The sequence below is a fragment of the Vigna radiata genome, chromosome 4 (genome assembly GCF_000741045.1).
Source record: "Vigna radiata var. radiata cultivar VC1973A chromosome 4, Vradiata_ver6, whole genome shotgun sequence".
NCBI classification, from domain to species: Eukaryota; Viridiplantae; Streptophyta; class Magnoliopsida; order Fabales; family Fabaceae; genus Vigna; species Vigna radiata.
The window spans coordinates 8,167,559-8,185,756 of record NC_028354.1 but is presented as its reverse complement, the minus strand read 5'-3'; the positions used below and the strand labels follow the sequence as shown (position 1 = coordinate 8,185,756).

At 32.8% G+C, this 18,198-nt stretch overlaps 2 protein-coding genes across 2 annotated transcripts; both read right to left on the bottom strand.

The window, feature by feature from the left end:
* Window positions 1-2,112: 2,112 nt before the first annotated feature.
* On the bottom strand, window positions 2,113-4,228 carry LOC106758597 (1-aminocyclopropane-1-carboxylate oxidase homolog 1). Its single transcript, XM_014641525.2, has 3 exons — window positions 3,640-4,228; window positions 3,230-3,551; window positions 2,113-2,501 (listed from the first exon to the last, which is right to left on the bottom strand). The coding sequence occupies exons 1-3, from the start codon at window positions 4,173-4,175 to the stop codon at window positions 2,232-2,234; spliced, it is 1,128 nt and encodes a 375-aa protein (XP_014497011.1). The 5' UTR covers window positions 4,176-4,228; the 3' UTR covers window positions 2,113-2,231.
* A 6,530-nt stretch (window positions 4,229-10,758) lies between these two features.
* On the bottom strand, window positions 10,759-13,175 carry LOC106759148 (1-aminocyclopropane-1-carboxylate oxidase homolog 1). The gene is made up of 3 exons (XM_014642156.2): window positions 12,585-13,175; window positions 12,056-12,377; window positions 10,759-11,196 (listed from the first exon to the last, which is right to left on the bottom strand). Exons 1-3 carry the CDS (start codon window positions 13,082-13,084, stop codon window positions 10,933-10,935), a joined length of 1,086 nt encoding a protein of 361 aa, XP_014497642.1. The 5' UTR covers window positions 13,085-13,175; the 3' UTR covers window positions 10,759-10,932.
* Between the last annotated feature and the right edge of the window lie 5,023 nt (window positions 13,176-18,198).

Here is an 18,198-nt window from a genome sequence, read left to right as displayed (position 1 = left end):
GACTATGGAAACTTTAACAACGTGGGATCCATGGATAGTATTAGTACACAACCAGACACATCTTGCCTCTAGTCTTGGACAACTTTTGAGTCTTTTTAAATTTGGCTTCTCTATTGTTGTCTATGATATTTATCCTTTTTTTTTTTGTTTTAAGTCAATGCTCCATTTCTTAATTTTTTTTTGTTGAGTAATTTAAATGTGATATATATAAGGTTTAAATACCTTTTTAGTCCCCAAGTTGGGATCAGAATTTTCGTTTTGTCCTCGGTTTCAAAAATGAAGCCCTTTGATCCCATGTTTTCAATTTTGAGTGCAATCGGTCCCTTCCGTTAAATAGATGTTAACGGCGTTAAATGTTAGCTTATATGGCAATAGGAGTTATCCAACATGGAAGAAAGAACAGTGAGAAAGAAAGAAAATGGCAGAAGAAAAGAAGAGGTGGTGTTGTTTCCGTTCATGGCCCAAGGGCACATCATCCTTTCCTTGCATTGGCCCTGCGGTCCAGCCAAAGAAGATGTCGGCGTTGATTAGGAGCCCTGCACTTCTTTTATAAGATTCAGTGTAGTTCTTCAACACAAAGTACATGACCCCCATCTGAGCTTCGATTCCTGCTATGGTGTTTATCTGATCAGAGACATCATTAAGTATGGTTAGTGCCTTGTGAAGTAATTTAAGTGCCTCTTCTAGCTCATTCATCGACTCGTAGATGGCTGATACATTCATAAAATCGTTAGCAGTCTCCTCTGGAGGGACCCTAGGCATGGGATTCTCATAGATTTTAAGTGCCTACTCACAGTATAATTTTGACTCCCTAATCTTCCATGTTCTGCTATACAAGTCAGCCAGACGTACAAAAACTGACCCCACAGCAGGATGGTTCTCACCTTTGTGGATCTTGAACACTTTCAATGCTCTCTGATATGCAAAGATGGCCTCATCATATCTAGCCAATGATAAGTACGTGTCTCCAATGTTGCAGTCAACAAATGCCACTTCCACTTCTTGGCCATTTGCTACCATTGCCATGCTGGCCAACACAAGATGCTCCAGGGCTGCTTCGTGTTTACCATCTGCTTCACATATAAGGCCCATCAGGCTTGTGAGACCACTAATCGGATTCGACATAAATTCGGAGTTCAGAGAAGATGAATGGTTGCGGGAGGGTTTTGTCGAGAGGGTTCAGGAATCAGGGAAGGGTTTGGTGGTTCGCGATTGGAACTCGGTGTTGGAATCGCTGAGTCACAAGCGCCTGAAACAGAGCCTAAAACAGATTCAAAAACAGAACCCCCATTGCGTCATCTCCTCCATCTGAAATCCTCATGCCGTCGTAGCCCCATAACCCCCCTCTTTCACCACCATATCCAAACCTTCACATTGTATCATCAAAAAGCACACTCACACTCATATGCACACAACACACTCATCGTTCCCAATCCCAGTAGAAGAAACATCAAACAATAGAAAGGAAGAGCGGTGAAGGCGGCGAGAACGGTAGGATCTCAGAGTTGGGGCCGGTTCCGCGAAGAAGAAAGGACGAGATGGCAGTCCCGCGTGAAGGGCGGTGGCTCTTCCGACGAATGCGCCGGCGAAGCCGTGGACAGCCCACTCGCAGCGGCCTTTTGATCGGAGGTTGTGGCGGCAGTGGGTGCAGGAGTGGTTGATCGAAGGTTGTGGCGGTAGTGGGTGGAGAGTGGCGGAAGTGATTGCCTTGGGGTTTCAGAGATGAATTTAGGGCAAACCCTTCTTTTCTTTTCTTTTTTTTCTTTTCTTTTAAGCCTATGATATTTTCACATCTGTCATTGTTAAAAAAATTGTTTTTTCCATGTTGGATAACTCCTATTGCCACATAAGCTAACATTTAACACTGTTAACATCTACTTAACGGAAGGGACTGATTGTACTCAAAATTGAAAACATGGGGATGAAAGGGCTTCATTTTTGAAACCGAGGACAAAATAAAAATTCCGATTCCAATTTGGGAACTAAAAAGGTATTTAAACCTATATATAAACTTGTAAATCATTATTACGCCAGACGTCTTCTTAGTAATACAAAGAGTTCATCATTTTGGTATCGTTTATTATCATATTTGAAGGTTTGGTCAAACTTTAGTATATAGAGTACTAATTTTTTATTTCTATCCAATGTATATGACTTGGATCCACACTTGGATTCTCAACAATATTTCCAAGAATTATTTAGATAACCTACAATAAGATACAGAGAGTCCCTTATTTAGTTGACAATCTGAAGGGGTCCAAGGAAGAGTTGCCATCAAGACCCTTTGCATAATAATGTGACAAGTAATCTTTTATGGCAGTGTCTTTGTAGAGAGGGGGGTTCTCTTCTGAAAGCAGTTCCTTAATTGGACCATACACCTTTGATGTACCCTCAACAGGGTCAGATGAATTTACAAAGAAGCTTGCCACAGATATTCTTGGACCTGTGTTCTTTGACAAGACCCGGTGATACACACTCACAAACTTGTCATTTGTAATAAGCTGCACCAGTATGAAAGAAACTGATCAACTCTATCAATTAAGAAGAAGCTATAAATCATCTACTTTTTCTTTCACTGAATTCAGGTGCTTAGTCAAAAAAATTATTCTGGAAATTTGTGCAACTAAAGAAAACGGTTTAGCAATTATACTGTGTAAGCTTAATCATATGATCACACTAGAATTCAGAAAAGATAAATGGCAGAAAAGTATGCAAAAGGAAAGCAAAAGAAGACTCAACTACTTCTGCAACTTTATTGTTTAAAAAATTTATTTATCACATTAGTCTTTCTAAGATAAATTATGATGAACTGAAAAAGTCAAGAATGGGTGGCTGAATAAGATACTTTGAGCACTGAAAGTCATAGCACTCCTACTACTACATTGCTCACACGGCACTATTGCTTCAATTAAAATCAAATTTTTGAAAATATTGTTCATGGTCCTTAGCATCCTCTTTTAGACTTTCTACTGCAATAGCTTTCATGATCAATCACAGTCAACTTTCTTCATCATTGACTACAATAACTTTCCCTGCACATTTTAAACCATTCTAGCTAATTAATCCATTGATAAATGATTATATGTGTCCAAGAATTATTTATTCATTTCTATAATGCCGTATTTGACCCGTTTGATGGTGTCAGTAAAACTCACCAAATTCAGAAAACCTTATGCTGAATTCTATTTTATGGTTTCTAAAATTGAACAGCAATAATCTAGAATTGTACCTGCAGAAGATCTCCCATGTTTACAACCAGAGCTCCATGCACAGGAGGAACATTGATCCATTGATTCTGATGAAGAATTTGAAGACCACCAAGTTGGTCTTGTAGAAGTAAAGTCATGAAGTTACCATCTGTGTGTTTAGAAGTGCCAATAGTTAATTCAGGTTCAGGGCATGGTGGATAGTAGTGACCCAAGATAAAGAGCCCTTCACCGCAATTCAACTTTTTAAGATAAGAAGCATCAAGTCCCAAAGCCTCTGACAATAATTCAAAGATTGTAAAACCCAAATCCCTTATTTTCTTTGAATATTCAATCAAAATATCCCTGCAAAACAATAATTTGATAACAATGTAAGAGCAGATATCAGGATAACTCCTATAGACGACAATAAATTTTGAATAAATCTCATCACCTGCATACAGATGGTAGTTCTTCAGGTTTAGCTGGAACAGGAGCAACAGCAAAACCAATAGTATCTCTCCAATTAGCAGATTGACCACTGTACAAGCTAAGGTTGGAATAATACAAAACTTTTTTCTTCACATCTCTAGAATAGAACCCTTTTCTTACCTCAGTGTCTTGTTCATGAAATCTACGAATTCCATCAATCATCTCATCCAAGACACTGATAGGAATTCCATGATTAATCACCTGGAAAAATCCCCACTCATGGCATGCCCTTCCAATTTTCTCAATCACTTCTGCATGCAGAGTTGAGTTTCTGTCTTTAAGATCTATAATGGGAACTCTCAAGTTTGAATCAGTAACTGGGGTTTCAATATCCAAGTTCACAGAATGGAACATGCGAGGGATCTTTGTAACTCCATACTCTACAAGACCTTTAACTCCAGCTTTTGAATCATCAAACCCTTTCACTTCAGCTTTTCTATCATATGCACAATCAACTATTTTCTCCAACTGCGTTGAGTTTTCGATCGCCATATCCATATCCAGAGAGAACAACTACCAGAACAGTTTTGACTAGAACTGAGAAACGTAAGAGATTATATAACTAAATCCAAATGGAAGAATAAAAATATTAAAAAAATCATCTTTTCATAGACTTTAGACACAAGTTAAAAATAATAATTTAAAGAAATTATTTAAAAATGAATATCAACTCACTTTCACTAATATATAAAACTTTTTTTTAACTTTTCTGTTCTAAGAGTGGTTAGTTAATTGTTTATTTCTTTGGTCTTTAATATAATATAAGCCTTATAATCATTCATATCAACAATAAAAATTAATTTACTTGAATTTTATAAGCATATTACTTTTTTTTTTAAATATTATAGAGATAAATTAAGATAGACAACATAATAATATTAAGGAAAAATATAAATAAATATCATTTTTAATTTTAACTAATTTTTTAAATATTCTATTTAAAAATAAGTTATCAAATATTCAAAATATAAATGAGTAATATACTGCAACCGTAAACTTATTTAAAAAAAAATAACAATTTCTTATAGAATTTACCTTATATTAAACAAATAAGAACACGAAGAAGTATTATTCTACAAGTAATAAAGTTCGGTGAAAGGGTCAGAATTAGGGATGGCAATAATACCCGTATCTGCGGCCAAAACCCGTTGCGGGTATTTAATATCCGCGGGTAGAAGGTACCCGCGGGTAGCGGGTAATTTAATACCCGCTCGTTAACGGATTGGGTACGGATATCATACTATCCGTACCTGCGGGTACCTGCTACCCGTTTAAAAAACTAAATTTCAATTTTATCTATTATTTTTTTATGAAATTACAAAATAAATTAAAATATAAAATTACAAAATAAAACTAAAAAACGTTGCAGAGAAGTGAAAAGCTACGTTGCAGAGAAGTGAAAAGCTTCATTTTTCTTCTCTCTCAGACTTCTCTCTCAAAGCTTCTTCTTTCTTCTTCTTTCTTCTTCTTTCTTAATATTCATCTCCCTTCTTCTTTCCACCACCTACCAACCACAAGAATCTCCGCCACCTACCAACCACAAGAACCACTGTCTTCAACGACCCCGTTATTGCAGCTTCTTCCACCGTTCACGGCTCCGTCCGCGGAAACTTCTTCTTCCACCATTCACGAAACAGCTTCTTCTTCCAACAACAGGTGATCCCATCGCAACAGCTTCTTCCAACAAGAGGTGATCCTATTCGCAGAGCTTGAGACGCCGAAACGCATCGGGAGCGACGACGAGAGGCAGATCTGAGACTCTTTGGTGTAGATCTGTGATCATTTAACGCAGATTTGAGATCCTTTGATGCAGATCTGAGATTCTTAAGTCCAGATCTGAAATGTTTTTGTGCAAATCTGAAATGTTTTTCTGTAGATGGGAGTTTTGAAGTGCAGAACTATGTAGATGGGAGTTTTAAACTGCAGATTTAGGGTTTATAAATTTTGAAAAAGAATGGTTAACGGATATCCGTTGGATACCCGCGAGTTGAAAAAAAAATTCGTGGGTTTTTTTTATGCGAGTACCCGACGGGTATCGGAGCGGATAACGGGTACATTTTTTACATACGGGTCGAGTTCGGGTATCACACTATCCGACCCGAACCCGACCCGTTGCCATCCTAGACAGAATAATAGGAACGATGAACATAAGTTTTCAGAAGACAGAATAAAAACGTGATTGTTCTCGTGGCATGTGTAACAAGGGAACATTATTTAATTAATTTGGACACACTGTTATCTTGATATGAGATATCTTTAAATAAACATTTCTTAAAAAAATATAAAGTTTTCTAATAAATTAAAATTAATATATACATATATTATTCTGTAAAAACAATTTATATACCTTTTAGTTTTTAACTTACTCATAAACTAATTTTAACTCGTAAAAAACTTTATTATATTTTTTATATTATATGTTTTATAATTCTAGTTGAAATATATATGTTCATGTTTTTTCAAATATGTCCTTAAAAAAGAGATTGATAATATATGTTAAATGTTGTACCTGAATAAATTTAATTCTAAAACAATCCGGAAAAAGAAAATGTTTAAATATAATAAAAACTGAGATGCAATAAAAGAACAAGATGTAGAATTAAGAGTTTAGTGTCGATTTATTTATATACTCTATGTTAGACTAAGAACAAATTTCTTCTACAATCTTTAAAAAACTTGTATAACGTTTTTGTCTGAAAATTGATCATTCAGAAACTCAATCACAAAAATATTGTTTGATTATTTTTATTCAACAACTTTTTTTTTTTTTTTTACATGTAACAATACAAAATCATCGATAAAAAATATACATGATATTCAAGAACTTAAACTATTAACATAAAGAAAATATTAAGACAAATAATTTTTATACAGTTTATTTTTACATACTACATCCAATTAGCTATGTAACTTAAGTACAATTTTTCACTTAAACAAAAAATTCAATGTACAATTATACAATTCTTGAAAGATGAAATATACTTTATAAAGCTTACAAGAAATGTACTACCCTTACGACACATTATTGCAACTTGGACAACCTTCCTGTAACACATAAAACAAATTAATACAAGGCTAAGAATAATCAAACCTGAAAAGCTCTTCTAGCTTGCTCAAGACGCTCGTTTTCCTTAAGAATCAAAGAATATGAGTAATCACAACCTCACACTGTCACAAACACCTTCAGATCATATAACGTGTTTTTCTCAATCAATAAGTGCTTCAAGAGTTTCCAAAAATGTTTTCCAAAGCCTACACTTTCATTAATCCAAAGTTTTGTTTTAAAAGATATGTTCGGTGGTGACATATTCAATCGATTAAATATAAATCGATTAATTTCACTTAACTAGTAATGCTAGCTTATTACCAATTGATTGATATATATATTCATTACATAATTGATTTCTTAACAATAAGATCCACTTCTTAAATGTTCTTTATGTTTTGCAATTCTCTTTTAATTTTATTTTCATATTATAGTTGATTTCTTTTAATAACTATGAATTAACTTTTTCCTTTCGTGGTTGTACTATTTAGGACATTCAAACCAAATAGAAGATTTCTATAACTAAACTCACTAGTGGCTTGTACATCTTATTAGATTCTTCTTCGAACATACTTGCTTCTACTGCATATTTTGTCAACAATGTTAAATAGTACTAGTCTATGACATCTTAGATTAAGACATCCTTCCGATATTAGATTGAATAGTTTGAAACTCAAATATCTATTCATTGTTCATAATCTCACATACATTTGTGATGCTTTCCATCGTGCTAAACAAAAAAAAAAGTTACTTTTTCTAATAGCACTTCTAAAACCATGAAAATTTTGTATCTTATTCACATTGATATATGGGGTCCCTGTAATATTCTTTCCATGCGTGGTTTCAAATACTTTCTCACCATTGTAGATGATTTTTCTCGTTATACTTGATTAATACCTATGACTGAAAAATCTGTTGTTAGAAAAATTATCACTGATTTTATAACAAACATAAAAAACCAGTTTTCTACTACTATCAAAATCATTCGTACTAACAATAACATTGAATTTTCTATGCATAATTTTTTCTCCCTTAAAGGTATTAATCATCAAACTACATGTAATGAAACCCCTCAACAAAATGGCATAATTTAGCATAAACACCAACATTTGTTAAATGAAACTCTCTCCCTCTCGTCTCAAGCAAATTTGCCTACTATTTTTGGTGCTTTGTTGCTGAACATGATACTTTACTCATCAATTGCACGCCTACAACCTTACTTGATGATGCTACTCCATATGAAAAATTATATGGGAAACTGTATGATATTTTTGCTCTATGTGTTTTTGGTTGTTTATGCTATATTAGCACTTTGACCGCTCACAGGAAAAAGATTGATGCAAGGGTTGTTCCTGGCATTTTCCTTCGTTTCCAACCGCACACCAAAGGTTATCAGTTCCTTAACTTACAAAATCATAAGATTGATATATCTCGCCATGTGTTGTTTCATCAAAATTGCTTTCCATATACTTCTCATTCTCACAATAATTTTGATTTTAACTCTCTTTCTTTGCCTATTCCTCACAATTATAGTCATAATTATGATAATATTAATTTTCCTAGTAATAGTGTTTTTCTGCCTACTATCGTTGATACTAATGTTGCTAGTGATACTGTCACCAGTACAAATGACACCACAAGCATCCAAACACTGCTGAACCTCCCCTAACTAACGCCTCCCATGATGATGTCCCTAATATAACTAAGTATGCTGACACCATGAGGTGTTCTACTCGACCCAAACGTCCTCCTACATATCTTACAGACTTCCAAACTAATAACATTACTATATATCCTATTACTAATTTTCTTTCTTATGACAAGCTATCCTCTGATTTCAGGCACATCATCCTCTCCATTTCATCTACCACTGAACCTCGCACCTACAAGGAAGCATCTAAAATACCTTAGTGGACTCAAGCTATGCAGGATGAACTCCACGTCTTAACAAACAATAATACATGAACCATCACTGACCTTCCCCCTAACAAAACTACTATTGGATGTTGCTGGATATACAAAATCAAACACAAGTCTGATGGATCTATTGACCGTTTTAAAGCCCTCCTTGTAGCTAAGGGCTACACCTAACTTGAAGGATTAGACTACCTTGAGACTTTTGCCCATGTTGCCAAATTAACTACTTTGTGTCTTCTCCTCGCGATTGTAGCCTTTAATAATTGGATTCTCAAACAACTTGATGTCAACAATGTCTTTCTTCATGATGACTTACATGAAGAACTTTATATGCAACTTCGTCCTAGCTTCACCCATCACAACCCAAATCAAGCGTGCAAACTTCAAAGATCTCTATATGCGCTTAAGCAAGTTGGACGACAATGGTGTGATAAAGCTTCCACTTTTCTTCTATCTAATAATTATACACGTTCTAATGTTGATCATTCCTTTTTCCTGAAACATGATACTTGCCACATCACTACCATTACAACATATTGTTGCTTCCCTTAAAAGCCTTTTACATATATAAAACTAGGGTGATCTCACCTACATTCTTGGCTTAGAATTTTCTCAGAATAGTTCTAGAATCCACCTCAGCCAATGCAAGTACACCCTTGACCTCCTCACAGAAGCTGGAATGCTCCATTACGCCCCTATGCCCATTCCTATGGTACATTCTTCTCGTCTAAGTAGTCAAGGTAAGCTCCTCAATGATGAAGATGCCTCCTCCTATCGAAGACTCATTGGCTGCCTCATATATCTTACCAATGTCAAACTTAAAATCATATTCTTTATAATAATCTCAACCAATATGTTTCCTCTCCTACCACCTTACATCAACACCACATTCTTAGATATCCAAGGGAAGTCCTGGCAGTGGAATCCGCTTCCAAAGCAACAACACCAATAAGCTCAAAGCTTATAGTGATTCTGACTGGGCCACTTGTCCCTAATATAGAAAATCTATCATTGGTTACTCAATCTACTTCGACAATTTCATCATTTCTTGGAAATCTAAAAAGCAGCAGACCATTTTCAGAAGCTCTTCAGAAGCTGAATATTGGGCTTTAGCCACTATCACCTGTGAACTACAATGGTTGACTTACGTTCTTCATGACCTTCATATACTTACCATCCAAGCTATTATAGTCTATTGCGATAATCACTCCAATATCCAGGTTGCCTCTAATCAAGTCTTCCATGAACACACCGAACACATAGAATTATATTGTCACATATTGTAAGGGACAAGATCAACAACGGCCTCCTCAAGTTACTCCCATTTCAACCACTGAACAAGCAGCTGACCTCTTCACCAAACCTCTTGCTCCTACTGTTTTTAAGTATCTTCATTCCAAGCTAGGAATGACTAATATCTATTCTCAGCTTGAGGAGGAATGATAATATTAGTTATTAGGCCTACATTACAGCCCAACCTACATTTTTACCTTTTTTTTTTTTTTTTTTTGCTTTTCCCCTTTTATTTTCTCCCTTTTGATTCATTCTGCATCAATTTTACTCTTTGAATACTATGTCTCTCTGGATGCTTCTATTTTTTCACATTAAACACTCTTCTTTGTTCTTGCTCCATTGTGCTTAGGGTTTCTTTACTGGATCCATTGATATGATTTCTCGTTTCTTTTCTCTATGATTTGCATTATTAATCTCTTGAATGTTTTTTTTTCTATGAATTTCATCTACTTTTTTGTTAGAATGAAAACTAAAATCGCATAATAATTTAGGAACAAAAAATATATTTAACTCTAAAAAAACTAAAAAATATTTAAGGGATAAATAGAAAAATCAACTTAATAATAGTGAAAAAGAAATATAATTAAATATTTTTTCTTTAAATACTTAAACTAAATTTCTATAATTTATTGGGTGACTAATTTAAAAAATGTATATATTACAATACAAAACACCATAAAAATTATTCGTATCCTCAAAACCATTTTAAAGCTATTATTCTCCTAGCCTTCTTACTTTATTTATTAACATGTGAGGGAGGGCTTATATTTTGAATGAAAACCATGAATTAAACGAAAAGTAAACAGATATAAAAGAAATTAAATCTGAACTGCTAACATAATTTATCTTATTCTATATGAAGAACTTTTACAAACGTAACATGTAATGGAAAGTTAAGACACTGAAAGGAACTACAAATAAGACGTTACAGCCATCTCCATGAGAATCTGGAGAACTTCAATTTCATCAAGTTATTTTCTTGGTCGAAATCTGTTCATTTCACAACCTGAAAGGGTTCAAAGCATGGTTCCCATCAAGCCCCTTAGCAAAATGGTGAGCCATGATCTCTCCTACGGAACTGTTCCTATAGATTGGTGGGTTTTCTTCCGACAATAACTCTTTAATTGGACCATAAACCTTTGTTGTAGATTTTTCTAGCTCATGTGAATTATTTGAAAAGAATGCAGCTACAGAAACTCTTGGCCCTCCACGGTTTGACAAGACCCGGTGATAAACACTCGAAAACTTGTCATTTGTTATTAGCTGAAACCAAAGCTATCAAATTAACAAATACAATCCTCACTAAACAACTTCATTGCATTCTAAGCATATATATAACTAGAAAATAAAACATGTTTTTCCCATGTTAATCATATAGTCCAAGAAAAACAACTATCTTGATTTTATTTCAGGTCATTCTGCAATAAAACCTTAAATAGGTAAAAATTTTGTTTTAAATCCTAAAAAAAAAAACCTTAAAAAAATCCTTTTTAGTATTAATTTAATGGTTAAATATGTTTTTAGTTCCTATAGTTTGGGGCGATTTTTGTTTTAGTCCCTTTTCAAACTAAGGTATTTGCTTTCAAACACATTTTTTTTTAATGTTAACTGAGAAACGCGTTAATAAATAAAGTTAAAAAAATTTGATAAAAAAAGACTAAAACCAGAGTTTTCTAAAGTTGAAGGACTAAATTGTACCAGTGACTAAAACCAAAATCGTTCCAAATAACAGGAACTAAAAACATATTTAACCCTTAATTTAATAATAAATTTGTATAAAACACAAATGAAAAGAATTAAATAAAATTATGATACAAATTATATTATTAAAAAATAAAAAGATTTCTTAAATTTGTTTTAAACGTTTTATATCCTAAGAACTTTATCTTAATAAAATGATGAGAAAAGATTTCTTAACAATTTTTTTACAACTTTTTAATAATATATACATGATAATTTATTATTAATTCATTTTAAATATTATTTTAAAAATTAAATACTTTTTAAAAAGTAAATTCAAACAAAATAATCAAAACTTGTTAAAAAAAATGGTTAACATAATTCTAAAATTATCTAACTAACACAACCTAATGAAAATATTTGCTACCAGTGCAATACTTACTTGCATAAAATCACCCATGTTTACAACAAGACCTCCATCCACAGGAAGAACATTTAACCATTGATTGTCATGAAGGATCTGAAGACCACCCAGTTGGTCTTGTAGAAGTATTGTGATGAAGGCCAAATCAGTGTGACTGCTGGTGCCCAAAGTTAATTCAGGTTCAGGACAAGGTGGATAATAATGGCCCTGCATGAAAAGTCCGTCTGCACAATTCAAGTCTTTGAGATAAGATGGATTAAGGCCAAGAGCCTCTGACAACAACTCAAAAATTGTACAACCCAGTGACATTGCTTCCTTCGAATATTCAGTAATTATGTCTCTGCAAGTACATAGAAAATCGTATCAATAGTTCAAAGAAAACAAGTCTAGAAAAACCATTTATCAGAATTATTTTATTTGACAACTTCAGTCACCTCAAAACTATTTCTCCTTTCTAACATATGCAACTTGATACTAAACTAAGAATACAAAGAAAAAGGGCAACATTAAACCACTGAAAAATCTAAAAACTGTGTTAGTTCAATACCTAAGCACTTCAGGCAATTCCTCTGGTGTGGGAGGATTGGGAGCCACAGAACATCCAACTGTATCTCTCCAGTTAGCAAATTTGTCCTTGTAGAGGCTGTTGTTGGAAACATAAAGAAATTTGTCCTTCAAATCTCGAGAGTAAAACTGTTTCCTTACGTCAGGATCTTGTTCATGAAACCTTTTGATTCCATCAATCATCTCATCCATAACAGGAATTGGAATTCCATGATTGATCACTTGGAAAAACCCCCACTCCTGGCATGCACTGCGAATTTTTTTGACAGCTTCTTTTCGCAGAGCAGGGTTGGTGTGTATGTTTTGCAGGTCTATGAGAGGAACACTCAGTTTTGAGTCTGTGGCTATGTTTTCAGTTATGTCAATACCAGAATGGAACATACGAGGAACTTTTTTTATCCCAGAATCTACAAGACCTTTGACCCCAGTTTTTGTCTCATCAAATGCTTTGATTTCAGCTTTTCTGTCATAATCGGAATCCATGGCTGCTACTATCTGGTTTGTGCTTTTAGGGAAAGAAAATGATCATGGACTAAATGGCAGTTTTTCTTCTACTCCACCCTATTGAAAAATGAGCATTTTAATATAAGAATAAAACCTATCGTTTTCAGACAGAATAAAAACGTGATATTTTGTTGCGGATTATAGCGTGCCACGTCAAAGAACTCTTATCTCTTATCTTTGTGTTACAGTACCTTTCACAAATAGATCTAAGGGTGTATTTAATGGGGGTAATTGGGAAAGAGTGATCGGGAGAGAGATTGGGGAGATTTGAAGTCATTTTTTTTATGTTGATTTGAGTGGATTTCAAGATAATTGAAAGTGAATTTGATAGGATTTGATTGATGTGACACTTTTAAAAATGTTTATAGGTATTAAAGTAATATAAAATGATAATCGTTAATGTTATATTTGATTATAAAAATGTTTATAGAAAGAAAAAAATAAAAATTAATTTTTAAAATATAAAAGAATGGTGATTTAATAAATTGAAATAATAATAATAACAATATTATTACTATTATTATTATTATTAATATTAATAATAATAGTTATTATTATTATTATTATTATTAATATTATTATTATAAAGAAAAAAAAATCATTATTATGATTATTATTAATTATTATTATTACTATTATTAATTATTATTATTAATTATTATTAATTGTTATCATTAATATTATTAATTCTTATTAATTATTATCATTAATATTATTATTATTATTAATTATTATTATTAGTTATTGTTATTAATATTATTAATTATTATAAGAATGCGTTTTGTTTTTTCTTTTATTGTGATTTAATTACATGGATCGTAAATTATTAAAAATAATTTAATGTTATTAAATGTTAATAAATAAAATTGTTAAAATGAATAAAATTATATAATTTTTTTCTAATAAAATCCTTTTTAGTAAACTAACACTGCATAGGATCATATGCTTTCGTGTAGTGTTTCAAGTCGGCGCATCGTCGTATCATGCTGCCATCCTCCATAATGACGAACATCGTCGTCGTTCCTTCAACGACCATGACATGTTCTCTCCATCGTCCATCTATCACGGGCAGCTTCCTCTGCTTCAACCTACATCGGTTCGAGCTGCATCGTCAACCACCACCACACCTTCATCCTCGCTGCATGGTCGACAACCATGGAGAGCATCCTCCATCGTCACCAACACCTTCGTTGTTGCATCATCCACCACGACGAACATCTCATGGTCGCTGCATGCTCCACCTTCATTCTTGCAACTGACGCCTTCCAAAGCTGCATTGTCCACACCGTCGTCCATGGCTGCAACCTCGATCGCCGTCAACATGCCGCCATAACCACCAACACCTACTGCTCATGCGAGGGTAGAACCTCATGCGCAGCTGCAACTCATGCGAGGGTACACGAAGAAGAAGAAGATGATGGCGTAAATGATAGCATACGGAAAGCGTAACCGGATACACTTTGTGAAGAAGAAGAAGCGTAATCGGATACAACTTTGCGTAACCAGATACAACTTCCTGGCGTTTTTAGGTGCTTCTGCGTAACCGTATACAACTTCCTCCATAACCAGATACAACTCTCTTCTTTGTCTTCTTCGTGACCGAGCTTCCAGTAATCAACCACCTCCTTCCTTCATCTTCCACCAAAGCTTCTTCATCTACCACAACCTGCAAATATTGAAATCTTCACTATTCCATGGCTGAATGAAGCAGAAGGTCAGGAATCTGCATTCTGCATTGTTCATTGGTCGTAGTACTCTCGTGAATACATAGTGAGTGAAAATGGGTGCTGCGAATTATTTAAAATGAAGAGGGACATTTTAGGCAAAATGTCATTCATCCCTCGAAATCTTCACACATCTGCGGGTAAATAAACAATATACAAATCTCATAATCACCTTCAAACCATCGCTCGCAATTCAGTTAAAGTGAACACGTTTTTCTTAATTGCTCCGTAAATAGGAAATCATGTCAAGTGAACATAGTCTTAGTCTTCCAATATTACTTTGATTTTGTAGCTTGCTATTTTGAGAAGTAATTTCTTAATAGATTTCATGATAATAAAATTTGGAAATATAATTTATTTATCATTTTTGGCTTTAATAGTATTTATAAAAATTATTCATTCTTTGTAATAAAAGTTTGTAATATAAAATATTGTAACTAATAAAATAATTTTTTTTATAATTATATCTTTCTAAATGTAACACACGGTACGATGACAACTCTACGTCATGACTCCATGAACACATGGAGGAGATGGGAGGAAGCACATAAAGGAATAATATAATATTAATACACAACCAAACAGGTATAATAAATACAATAAAATATAAATTTATCCATAATAAATTATATCGGTGTTGGCAAGAGGAGGAGACAGTGCTGATGAGGATAATTATGACGGTGGTGAAAGTCTAGGCTGGAAGTCACGTTATGAAGCACACTTTATACTCAAAATAAAAAGAAAAAAATACAAAACTCATTGAAAAACTGTTGGGAGACATAAGAGATATATTATATAAAATAATTTATTATTTTATTTTATTTATATATATTATNTATAAAACAAAATGTAATTATTGAATATTAAATATTTATAATATTTCACCCAATTAAGTAAATTTAAATAATAACTAAATATAATTTTATCCTTATATAAAAGATATTTATAAAATTGAAAAGATTTCCTTAAATTTAATTTAAATAAAAAATATTAAATAAATATTTTTAACATGTTTAATATTTGTTTATTTAAATTTTAGATTTTTAAATATGAGGGAGCAAGCTTGAACTTTTTTTCTTTTTTGTTTATCATTCTTTTTTCTCTTTTTTATATGAGATTACATCTTTATTCAATTTAACAAATTTCATTATATATTTTTGTTTTAACAAAAATTATCATCTTTGTTTATAATGAATTTCATGGTAGTTGACATTTCATCTTTGATTAATATGTGAGTCTTCATTTATTTTCTCTACAGATTAATGGGTCTTTCATCTTTATATAATGTTCTATTTTCTTATTTTTTTCATCTTAACGACTTTGATACCATTATTGGGTCTATCGAAGAGGAGAGGTTACAGAAACACCAATAACATCTAACTATATAAAGAATTAACACCACTTTCTTCCGAAAACCTTAAGGCAATGAATTAATGAGTCTTTCATTCTTATATAGTGCTCTACTTTCTCATTTCTATCTAATGTGAGACTTTGACTCATACTTGGATTCCCAACATTTTCATCCAAAGCAAATATTCTATCTTGTATATGAATTCTGAATACTTTTAGGTTGTTAGCATATTTCATCATACAAAGTTTGTTTTCAAACGAAACCTTATAACTTTTATCTGATTATTGAGCAATACTTAATAAATTTTGAGTAATCTCATGAACATATAAGTCTTAAAAATTAAGTTCACACCTGAATGAATTTCAATTGAAAATGTTGTTGTACCTTTCATAACAGTTGTTTTTCATTCTTAGATTTCTTACTTTGAAAATACTTGCTTTGTTGAGCTATTTCTTAAGGATTTTGAGATTTGCATACATTTTCCACATGTCTTGATTGATCACATTCGTGGAATTTTCCATGTGGTGTCCACCAATACTTGTTATGTTCATGATTATTTATCTTACAATCAGAACAAGATGGAAAAACATGTGTTGTTGTATTTGTTTATTTTATTCCATATTCCTTAATTGTCTAGGACTCTTTCATCCTTTGCAGCTCAAAATCCCTTACATCAGCAAACAAGGATAACTTTGCCTTTGACTTTCTTTCCTTTTGCATTTTAATTTGAATCATGGTGGGATTTTCAGACAACGACCATCATCTTCCTCTTTTACTGACTTCTCATAAATCAAATCTAGCCCTTCTAAATAAACTTGCATTAACTTTTACCATTAAATAGTGGAATAAAAACTTATAAGAAATTTTCTTCCATTTTACAATAAAAAAAAACGATAACTCTTGACAGAATTGGCCTTTAACGTCACCCCGTAGACGTCGGACCACAAAATATCCAATGTAAATTATTAATCGATGACATTTTTGTAAATAAGTTGGGCATATAGACGTCAATTAGGAGGGGCCTTGATGTGTATAATATTATAGACGTCGGGACCCCTCCTAACCGACGTCTATAGGCCTGACAGGTAGGTGAAAAGTCATTTTTTTCCGCCATATAGACGTTTGATCTCGCCACACCGACGTCTATATACGATTATAGACGTCGGCCCCTTGTAACTGACGTCTAGACATCGGGACCCCTTCTAACCGACGTATATAAGCTTGGTAGGTGGGTGAAAAATCATTTTTCCACCATATAAACTTCTGATCTCGTCACACCGATGTCTATATATGATTATAGACATCGGTCTCCCTGTAACCGATGTTTAGATGTCGAGCCCCCTCCTAACCGACATCTATATGTCCCGTAAATATTAATTTTTAAATTAGAAAGACGTGATATTAGTTAGAGTTCCGACATTTATACTATTATAAACGTCTATACCTTTAACAAATAGAATCAGTCTTCCAAAATTAATTTTGATTTTGTAGCTCGTTATTTTGAGATGTAATTTCTTTTGAAGATTTCATGATAAAAGAATTTGGAAATGTAATTTATTTATATTTTTGGATTTAATAGTATTTATAAAAATTATTCATTCTTTGTAATAAAAATTTCTAATATAAAATATTGTAACTAATAAAATAATTATTATATTATTTTTTTCTATACATAACACGATACGATGTGACAACTCTACAATTGTGACTCCACGAAGACAACTAGTAATGGACGAGATGCGAGAAAACACATAAAGACGATAGTTATGAAGTTGGTGAAAGTCTAGGCTGGAACTCACGATCAAGCACGACTTTATACTCAAAATAAGAAAAAAAAAAAATACCAAACTCATTGAAGTCCTGCTATGAAACTGTTGGGAGAGAGACATAAGAGATATATTATATTAAATAATTTATTATTTTATTTTATTTATATATATTATTTATAAAACAAAATGTAATTATTGAATATTAAATATTTATAATATTTCACCCATGATTAAGTAAATTTAAATAAT